At 41.2% G+C, this 11,109-nt stretch overlaps 1 protein-coding gene across 1 annotated transcript in view; it reads right to left on the minus strand.

Moving 5' to 3' along the window:
• Window positions 1-11,109, minus strand: part of LOC117876535 (complement component receptor 1-like protein) — a 208,582-nt gene that overhangs the window by 187,567 nt on the left and 9,906 nt on the right. The window contains exons 5-7 of the mRNA XM_034768797.1: window positions 10,789-10,983; window positions 9,661-9,840; window positions 5,083-5,112 (exon numbers count right to left, since the gene is read on the minus strand). Coding sequence (XP_034624688.1) covers window positions 5,083-5,112; window positions 9,661-9,840; window positions 10,789-10,983 — 405 coding nt within the window. The remainder of the gene's footprint in view (window positions 1-5,082; window positions 5,113-9,660; window positions 9,841-10,788; window positions 10,984-11,109) is intronic.

Raw genomic sequence — 11,109 nt, forward strand, 5'->3', positions numbered from 1 at the left:
CTTAAAAGGAGGCTTTTTATATCATTAGAACTCCCAAGAAAACTGATACTGAATATTAGGAAATTTTTTGATGGCAATGGATTTTTTTTTTGAGTGGGGGGGGGGGGGGGGGGGGGGGGGGGGAAGTAGTGGAAGCCCTATTACCTGAAACTTTTAAAACTAGCATGGACTAAAATAGTAGAAAAAGTACTGTAGAGAACAATCCTGCCTTTGCAGGGCCAGGATGATTCAACAGATCCTCTCTCTCTCTCTCACACACTTCTATAGTCATCAGGTTAACTGGTTTAAAAAAAAAAATCCTTGTTATTTCCATATCATTAGATGATTAACAAAGTGAAAGATTTTTTTTTAACTAGTTAATGCTATTTACGTCTGCATTTCTTTCAATGTACATAGGGAATTTTTTTTTTTTTTTTTTAAACTTTCCAAGCACTAGCACAATGAAGCATAGCAGTGTTGCAAACTCTAAGAGAATGTTTAAATTCAAAATTTTTCTAAAATTGTATGTACAATTTTCTATTAAAACTCAATTGTGAAAGAAATCCCATACAAAGTAAAATATATATGCAATCTATCCAGCTGTGCCCCTTTTAAAGGAGGACAGTTTTCCCTCAAGCTTCCTATCAATATTTATATTCATATTTCTTCCAAACATCCCCAGGGGACTGCAACAAACAGAGGTGTCAAGCTTCAGGTTCACATGATTGGGTGTATAGGATTAATTTATAATTAGTGTGTGCGCTAGTACCCCTTTATTAAACGAAGTCTCAGATTTATTTGAGCATATTGCTCTTCTAGAAAACAGTCAAAAGAGCTATTAATAGTTTGCATATTGATCAATCTCTTGTCAATTTAATTAAAGACAAGTATAAAGCTTTTAAAAGTGTTTCCTAAAAACTGAAGTTAAATCATTGGAAAAACCTATGGCTTTAAATTTTCAGATAACTTAATCGCAGAGACAGTTTTCCAACACAAAAACAATACATGATTTTTTGCTCTAATGTGCGCCTTCTATTTAATAGATAGTTCTGGTTAAAATGTATAGGAGGACAACGAGTTACCTCATTTAAATCCTAGCAAGTCAGTATTTTTCATAGTCCGAGAAAGACTACATAGCAACATGCTACTTGCAAGTCATCTTAATATTGGATTTGTTTTATTCTGGCAGTAAAAGCCCATTTTAAATGCGAGTATCTTTTCTTGTGAACCTCCAACACTAAATATTATTCAAAGATTTTACTAATTGGGCTTCAGAATACAATATGACCTTCAACAAGCACCAGGCTTGATGATCACGACAAAAATGCAACACGTCACAAGCAGCATAAGTGTTGCTTCAAAGGGATAATGTCTAATAGCTCACGACTTGAATTATATTGCGCTTGAGTGCAACTGGTCAATGTACCTCCTCTAAAAAAGCATTAAAGGATATCGAAAATAAAAGGAAAGCTGAAAGTGATACAAAGCAGAAAGGATCTCTAAAGTCAGTTACCTGTGTAGCTGGAGACAGCTACAAATTAACAGTTGTAAGATACTGCGCATTTCATTAGCTTAAGACATGACATGGGACACCAGGTGTTGTTAAAGGCTTATGATCACTGGCCTTTGCTTACATATGAAGGACAAAATAAGTCTCAGCACCAGAACTCTCATTTACCCTACAAAAGATATTAGGCAGGTGCTTTGTTGAAATGTCCTGTAAGCTAAGAATGTTTATTATGTGGATGGGAAGATTTGAGGCTCTACCTACAGAGGTAACAAGCAATACTGTCATTTCTAAGAATGGGAATACAATAAAAAGCAGGTTTCACAGCATTTAAGGTGTCTCTAGCAAAGTCAGGGCTAAACACAAAGAAATTTAGATTGAAACTAGATCTTGGGTGCAAATGAAAGACACTTCAGAATCAATGGAGCACAAGGGAACTTTAATTTAAATGGGAGTTTTTCATTTTAAAAAGCTTTTACACAGTGTTAATTAGCAGCAAGACAAAATCTTCACTGTGAACGCTGTAGCAAGCAAATCTTGAACAGCAGATCAACAGGATTACGTTTTTGTGAGCCATATTCACATTTTACAAGCTTGAAAATGTTACAGACGGTTCTGAAGACATTCTGGGCCTGAATCTCTGGAGGTCCATGGGAAAAAGCTCTGAGTCACACACCTAGTTTGAGGATAACTCAAGTATTCCTATTTTGTTAATGGGAGAAGAAAATCAAAATAGAGAAGACACTTTGGGTTGGGGGATTGGGACAGACACACTAAGGCTATGTCCATACTGGAGCTGGAGATGTAGTTTGCAATTCGGGTAGACATAGCTCAGTGCTAGCATGCTAAAAACAGAAGTGTAGCTGTGGCGGCACGAGTGGCAAGACAGCCTTCCCAGTACAGCGCCACTGCAGCTACACTTGTGTTTTTAGCATGCAGGCTCAATCCGAGCTAATGCAGCTATGTCTACACCTGAGCTCAAAGTTACACCGCCAGCTCCAACGTAGACATACATTAAGTCTCAAACCACCAGACACAGCACCTTCCCCTCCCACTGGCCAAGCTGAATGTGCCCTGATTTTTCCTTTTTACATGGATCTACAGTTTAAAAATGGAGCTTTAATTGTCCTTGGTTGTACAAAGGGAGTGATTTGTAGAAGCTGAAAAAGCTCTAGTGTCCCACTTTTAAAAGACTGGTATGTTGACAAGACAGAAATGGATTTCTATTATCTTAGAAATAAGATTAAAGTATATAGTATGAAAAGGAGTGCGAGCAAAGTACATCGATTCCCTACATTATAGCTGGGGATGGAGGAAAAGGAGGTAGAGGTGTAGAACCTTTTTGTACAGTGCTTTTGGGCTGCCTGTGCAGAATTTTGGATCATTTATTCATTTTTCTATCTGAACTGATTTTAAAGTAATATTCTGAAAATTTAATCTAACTGCTGAACTTACTAAATTGTGCAAAAGGGACTATATGCAGTAAACCTCTGCCATGTTCCCCCCCCCCCCCAGGCTGCTGAGGAGATGGGCTGAGGGTTAGATGGATATTTAAGGGCAACTTCATAGTATTACACACAAAAGTTCTACGTTAAACATCCTATGTTAAAGGAACATTAATAAGGCTGCAAAGTCAAGCACTCCATTACAAAAGGCAAGAATTAAGGTTGTCTGTACAACATGAGTAAAGCCCCCATGTCCGTAGGCATGGTGATCAGTCTTTAGTTACATGATCACTCGCTGTTTTCTCCCCATAGGACCCTTGCCTCACTTAGTGCATACGACAGATATTAGTCACTTAAGGAGCAGCTTATATTTTGTTTAAAAATATGCTTAGAAAAGAGAAGACTAACAGGGGATATGACGGACGTCTCCAAAAATCATGATCAGTATGAACAAAGTGTTGTTTACCTCCCCTCCCATAACACAAGAATCAGGGGTCACCCTATGAAATGAACAGGCAGCAGGTTTAGCACGAACACAGAGTCAAACTTTGGAACTTGTTGACAGGCTAAAAGTTTAACTGGGATCACAAAAGAATTACGGTAGTTATGTTCATGGAGGATAGTTCCATCAATGGCTATTAGCCAAGATGCTTAGGGATGCAAGCCCATGCTCTGGGTGTCAGGAAACCTGCCAGCACCTGAGATTTGGCAACAGGGAATCAATCTCTTGAGAATTGCCCTGTTCTGTTCATTCCCTCTGAATCAACCAACAGTGGCCACTGTAAAAAGACAGAATATTAGACTAGATGGACCATTGGACTGACCCAGTATGGCCATTCTTATGTTGTGTTTTCTCCTTACTGTACAGCTGTGTCCCCAGGCCTTATTTACTGCACACTCTTCAAACCCTGCTCTGAAGACAAACATTAGTTCTGTTTCTGAATCACTTGGCTACACAGTTGTCACAGAACCTCTGTGAGATAAGGGTGTGGAAGTGCTGACAGGATTGGTGCTTGAGTTTCCACAGCCGTAGGGCTGGGTTTTTTGGGGGGGCAGGGAATGGTTCAGGCAATTAAGCATGTGTTAGTTTTGCTTTATGTAAGGTGGGGTTACTACGCTTAGCAAGACATTCAGCTGTAAAGATATAAAACAAAAAAAATCCAAACCAGTTCTATCCTAAGCTTTCAGCATCCAATACCGATCTCTGCACAACACAAGATGTCTTCCAGCAAAAGCAAATACAACAAATGCGGTATTCAGCAGCACACTTAGCGTTGTTTTTCTTAATGCAGAATAAATTTTCCTGGAATGGCAAAGTAGCATTACACGAAGCATGGGAGATCTATTTTGGTAGAATGAATCTTGAGAAAACTGAGGGAGAAGCAGGTCAGAGTACAACAGCCATTAACATTCGAATAAAGAGGACAATGATCAATTGTTCCCAATGTCCACTGGAAGGCAGGACAAGAAATAATGGGCTTAATCTGCAGCAAGGGTGATTTAGATTACATATTAGGAAAAACTGTAATGGAAGTTAAGCACTGATTAAGCTTCCAAAGGAGACAGTGGAATCCCCATCACAGGAGTATTTTAAGAAGAGATTGGACATATATCTTTCAGGGATGGTCTAGGTGTACTTGGTGCTGCCACAGCACAGGGGCGAGACTTAAAAATGACCTCTCGAGGTCCCTTCCAGCTCTATATTTCTTTGATTCTTTAAGTCAAACATCTGCCTCATGAGCTTTTATACAGCACCACTGGACAGAACATAATACAAGAAGAGACAAACTAGCTGCTTGGAAAAAGAACAGGAGTACTTGTGGCACCTTAGAGGCTAACAAATTTAATAGAGCATAAGCTTTCATGGACTACAGCCCACTTCTTCGGATGGGCTGTAGTCCAGAAAAGCTTATGCTCTAATAAATTTGTTAGTCTCTAAGGTGCCACAAGTACTCCTGTTCTTTTTGAGGATACAGACTAACACGGCTGCTACTCTGATAGCTGCTTGGAGTAGATTCCTCACATAGTGAAGCAGTGGGGAAAAAATGGTTTGAGATTGAGAAAGTGGAACATTAAATATCTTATGCTATTACTGCATCTTACTATGTACAGTCTGTGCATTGAATTATTTTTAAAGTTTATATTACTTACCAATAGCAATCGTGGTACCAGTGTTCTGCCCTAGAAATAAAAAACGCAATGTGAGCTGAAGTGTGACGTTATATGAATGCCAGCTAACTAAAGGAATCCATTGATTCATATTGGTGCAACATTTAGTACCTTAAGCCACACGCTAAATTAAATAAATGGACTCAAATTAATACCATCATGCAAATTACAGAATTTATAAAGCATATAGGAAACCATGATCTGATCCCTAGATCTTTCAATATTGAAAGAAGAAAGGCAGCTTTTCCAGGTATTCTATTACTTGTACATTGTAATAGAGGCATGACGACAGTGCTGAGAATTGATAGGGCAAGTCCTCTATAAAGATTTTCTCTATTTTGAATGAATGCTCTCATTTGCAGAATTCTTGCGCACCTTTCTGAGACCAGAGGGCCCTCCCCTCCAGACACTGTCAGGATCTCATCTGCCAAATTCTGCACTGACCTGAAGAACAGCTCTGGGGAAGCTTGAAAGCTTGTCTCTCACCAACAGAAGTTGGTCCAATAAAAGATATTGCCTTACTCACTTTGTCTTTCTAATATCCTGGGACCGACATGGCTACAACAAAACACTGCACACAAATTCTGCACTGGTCAGCCACATTTTTACCTACAGCAAACGTCACTAGAGGTGGAGTGTGTGAAAGTGAAATGAATTATATTAAAGAAATAGAATGAATTAAAGAATGCTGTATGTACCTTTAAGTAGAAATGAGAAATGCTGCAAGCTAGGGGGCAGGAGAGCAGACATTAACTGCTTAATGAATTGCCCCACTTAAGGGCCATTGGTGAAGCATTAGCCGCCGATCCATAAGAGTTAATAAGGAAGCAGGATATGCATATTGTGTCCCATGCAAATTTTACAATTTTGCTCTCTGTCCCTTTGTTTAGTTCGCACCCTTTTATCTGTATAAATAAGACTGTTTGAATCTTGCATGGAGGCTCACGTTATCTGAATGTATTAGAGCGCTGTGCTAACAAACAGAGTGGTCTTGACAAAATTGTGAGTCCTGATTCTAACTTTGACAAGTGTTTGGATCAGCTACCATAAAACATGTAACCACAGGATTAGTGACATCAAGTTATCTGCCAACCTGTACTTATTTGGGAGTAGAGAAGCAGAAACAAGAGAAAAGTGGTATTTTTATTTTGATACTCCTGCTGTCATTACCAGAGGATCAGTAAACTCAAGCCTAACCATTACTTACAGAAAAAAAAGTGAACTGAGTAGACATCTCATCGGAGTGTAGTTTGACACTTGACTACCCGTTAAGCCTGTAATTGCTTGTGCCATTACTGTGCAGAATTCGGATTGATGGTTTCCTACAGCTGGCATTTTATATAGATATACTGAGTGAGTGGGCATCAGCAGGTGGGTATTACTATACAAAGACCAGTGGGGGGAAAAAAGTAGCAAAGGAAGAGATAGTTCTGGGTGGGAGACAAGACTACTACAGAGGTACAGAAAGTAATTCCAGCCTCAGGCTTATAATTCACACCTGAGCATATGGGGCATTCAGGTGACCACTACCGTACTTTATGAAGCACTACATATTAAGAGCAATAATTGAATGCTCCAGTTCAATGTGTCAACCAAAGCCTCTGCTATCCAGCATGAGGATTCCAGGTATCTGATCACAGTGGTTTTTCGCTCCCTTTATAGTCATCAGGTTTACCTGGGCTCTTTAGGGCCACTTGGGTTGTGTTCAGAGTAGATTCTGCATAAAAAGGAGACTTACAAGAGGATACAGGAGCAACCCACTTATCTGAATGTGCTGAACAAAGCCATGCCATGCATGGAAAGACCTCAAAGGCGACAAGACAACTAGAGTGATTTTGCAATGTTAGTTTGCAACAAAACATGCTAAAAAGACCCAGTCCCAAGATTGCTCCTTTTCTCTCCCATCAAAGGATCGAGCACTACCTCCTAGCACACTACTGACCTACAAAACACAGACAAGCTATTTTGCCCATTTTGTTTTCCTTAAGATTTCTGTTGAGTTTGCACAGTGAAAAAAAAGTGTCCACATGCATTAGGTATATTACTCTTACAGCCATGCCAACAACTAACTCTTTGAACCAGAAACCATCTACTCCTACAAAAAACAATTAGTAATTAGTACAGTTTTTGAGATGGATTATCTTTGGCCAAGTCAACGTGCCTGGAGTGCCACACCTCGCTTGGTACATGGTCTGCCCCATTCTCAAAAGCCATCCTCTCATCCCACCTATCCCTCCAAACTGTTCCCCTACCTCCCTTCATTTGTAAATTCTCCCAACACACCCCTGCCTTGTGTTTCTTCACTCCAACACCATCCTTCACCCCCTCCAACCTGGTTTGTCCCCTTCATTCCATCCCAACTTCTCCAACCAAGCTTTTTAACTGCTCCTTCCCAGACCAGTCTCAGGCCTGTACTTCGCTCCATCCTCCTCTTCCTGTTGCACCCAGTTGATCCTATCAAGGCTGTTTAACCTGGGCATCTACAAGACTGTCACCCCTGGCTCTTTCCCCTCTGGCTGCCTCGGCCGAGTCTCTTGCAGGTTCCACCTCTTCCTCTTGACTTTGGCTTCGCTCTGGACTCATGCCCGCAATGCTATGCAATGACTGGAGAAGCATATCAGCTGCCACTGGACATGGTGTGAGGAATGCCAGGAGTTGGGAGTCCTGGTGCAACAGGTGATGAATACAGATCACGCTATCATCACTCCAAGAGCTAGAACCATACTGGAGAGGGCCCTGAAGGATGCCATCCGCTGCCAATACATGGAAAACCTGAAACAGAAGCCAGACCAGAGCAAGACATTCGAGATGACGTGCAAGTGGGACCCCAGCAACCACTTCCTCCCTGGGGGCAGCTTCACCCGATTTGTCGACTGGAGGTTCATCCACAGGGCCCAGCTCAACTGCATCCCACTGAATGGGGCTGTCTGGGACAAGTGATGAAGGAAGCATGGCTACGCCAACGAGACGCTACCCCACGTCCTGTGTAGCTGCAAGACCCATTCAAGAGTTTGGCAGCTGTGACAACACCATCCAAGATCGCCTGGCCAGGGCCATCCCACCGCCTCTGGGGAAGGTTGCCTTGAACTCAGCTGTCAGTTCCGAGGATGGCAAACTGCGACCAGACATGGTCATCACCAGCGAGGACTGGAAGATCAGCATGGAGGACATCACAGTGCCCTTCAAGAACAGGACCCCGGCCTTCCACAATGCTCGAGTCAGAAAGATAGAGAAATACGGCCCTCTGGCTGAAACCTTGAGCGGTAAGGGTTACCAGGTCCTGACACATGCACTGATAGTCAGAGCCACGGGCACATGGGACCCCAGTAATGAGCGAGTGCTAAGAAAATACAGAATCGGTCAATGCACTTGGCTTATGTGGCAACTCATGGTGTTGGATGCCATCAGGTGGTCGAGGGACATCTACACAGAACACATCACCGGACATCGGCAATACCGGGAGAGAGGAGCTGAAGTGCTCATGAGAAGCGCAGTCAGGAAAGTAACAAATCCTTTCCTCATGGATTGTATTTTCTAAATGGACAACCAACTTAATTCTCAATTACCGAGGGACAGTCGCCACTCATTGATATATTTCGCTTTTCACAACCAAATCTCTGTACAACTTTTCATGAGTGATGTACCCGAGTATACGGATTCTAAAACTAAACTGTATTGTTAAATCTACTCACCTAAATTTGGGTTATTGCTGATTATGTCTCAATGTATCATATGACTTTTAAAAACTAACTTTATATTTGTGGATAATCTAAGCACTATATCCAGATGTATTAGCAGGAGTATTGTAAGCAAGTCACGAGAAGTAATTCTTCTGCTCTACTCTATGCTGATTAGGCCGCAACTGGAGTATTGTGTCCAGTTCTGGGCACCACATTTCAGGAGACATGTGGACAAACTGGAGAAAGTCCGGAGAAGAGTGACAAAAATGATTAAACGTCTAGAAAACATGACCTATGAGGGAAGATTGATAAAATGGGGTGTGTTTAGTCTGGAAAGGAGAAGACAGAGGGGACATAACAGTTTTCAAGTACATAAAAGATTGTTACAAGGTAGAGGGAGAAAAATTGTTATTCTTAACCTCTGAGGATAGGACAAGAAGCAATGGGCTTAAATTGCAGCAAGGGTGGTTTAGGTTGGACATTAGGAAAAACTTCCCATCAGAGTGGTTAAGCACTGGAATAAATTGCCTAGGGAGGTTGTGAAATCTCCATCATGGGGGATTTTAAGAGCAGGTTGGACAAACACCTGTCAGGGATGGTCGAGATAATACTTAATCCTGCCGTGAGTGCAGGGGACTAGACTAGATGACCTCTCGAGGTCCCTTCCAGTTCTGTGATTCTAGATACTGACTTTCCCCAAACTATGCATTAAATAATTTGTTTTAACATTAGTGTTAAATAAAATTTGTGTGTGTTATGCCTATGACAAAAAGGGGACACAGACACTCAAACTTTCCTTTTGAGTAGCCATGTTATAAGGATGTAATAAGCTTCCTAGACATTAGCATATAAAATGTTCAACACAACTGCTTATACTTACGTAGACAAGTTGGCAAAGATGGAAACCATAAATTGTTAGCTTCACATTTAACTGAACTGCTACCCTTCAGAGTGTAGCCAGAATCGCATTCAAATATTACGGTGTTTCCATATGAATAATGGAGTCCATACCCAGATTGCTTTTTTCCATTTTTGACTTCTGGCTCTGGACAATTGACCACTGAAAATTAAACAGTACCAGCATAAGATTGTTTTGCACAGGAAGCATTTTTTGGAGGGGGGGGGGAGAGGAGAGGAGGAGAAGGGGGTAGAGGAAAGAAGAAAAAGCCCTGATACTTGACTACAGCAGGTAAAATATATTTTAAAATGCAGTTATACAACTTCAACCCATCAGGAATTTGGATCAAGCTACAAGAGATCTACATACAATGACTTTCTGGAACTGAACTTCGCTGCTTTTGGGGGGGAGTTAATATTAAGTAGCCAGGTGACCAACCTGCCTAATGCCTCTGAAAAAGCCTCCATCCCAGCTCTTAGGCTGGGTAACTCAGCAAGAATAAAAGCAAGTTGTTGCAGCTGCTTGAATATCATGTACATAAATGCATTGTTAGCTAAAGGCAATAGTGTGCGTGAGCACTGCCGTCGCCCAAATGAGGATTGTACAATGACCTTTATTTCACCCTCCTAAGAACTTTATGGCTGTGGTATGAACTCACAGAAGCCTGATCTTTCACTGCCAAGGAGCCCTCCCAGAGAGTTCTGAAAAATATGGTTCCCAAACAATTCTGCTTCTCAGGCTCTCTCTCCCGGTCTCTTTTAGCACTGAGTAGTAGGGCACTGGCATAAAAGCAAAACCTTAGTTTAAGAGTTTCTCTCCACCTAAAAATAAACTGTTTGTGACACAAGAATTAAATGCAGTCTTGGAACACTGAAGGGAGACAAAAAAATACAGGATAAATTAGAGGCAAAAATGGTTTCCAGGAGTGATTTATGAAGTGTCCGTCATTCTTTAGTTTCCAACAGTAACTAGTTATCATGATACGTATTTAGGGGGACTAAGCACTAACTGAATTTCCTCAGGTTTATGGGTTTACTTAGCAATCAAAATATAGTTTTTCCTGGAAGGAGATGGTAGAATAAGAAGAGGATAAAAACAGACGCTACTAACCTTTGCATTCAGGAGCAGGTCCACTCCAGTCTCCATTGCGATTATCTTTCGTTGTACAATGAATGGAGGCCTCTCCAATAAGAGAGAAGCCCTGGTCACATTTGTAAGTTACTGCTGAGCCAAAGGAAAACTCTTGTTCACTCTGACCAGTATGGGATCCATGGGTGATACCAGGAGGTGGAATACAAGGTATTGCTGAAGCAAAGAATGTCAACATGAAAATTAAAGTTTATATTAAAGGTGAACTGAAGAGAGAGTTTCACTAAGAAAGTTGTCTCAGCTCCCCCCAGAAAGCTATTTAGCCATTTGGAAGGGTACTTA

This window comes from Trachemys scripta, chromosome 4 (assembly GCF_013100865.1).
Source record: "Trachemys scripta elegans isolate TJP31775 chromosome 4, CAS_Tse_1.0, whole genome shotgun sequence".
NCBI classification, from domain to species: domain Eukaryota; kingdom Metazoa; phylum Chordata; order Testudines; family Emydidae; genus Trachemys; species Trachemys scripta.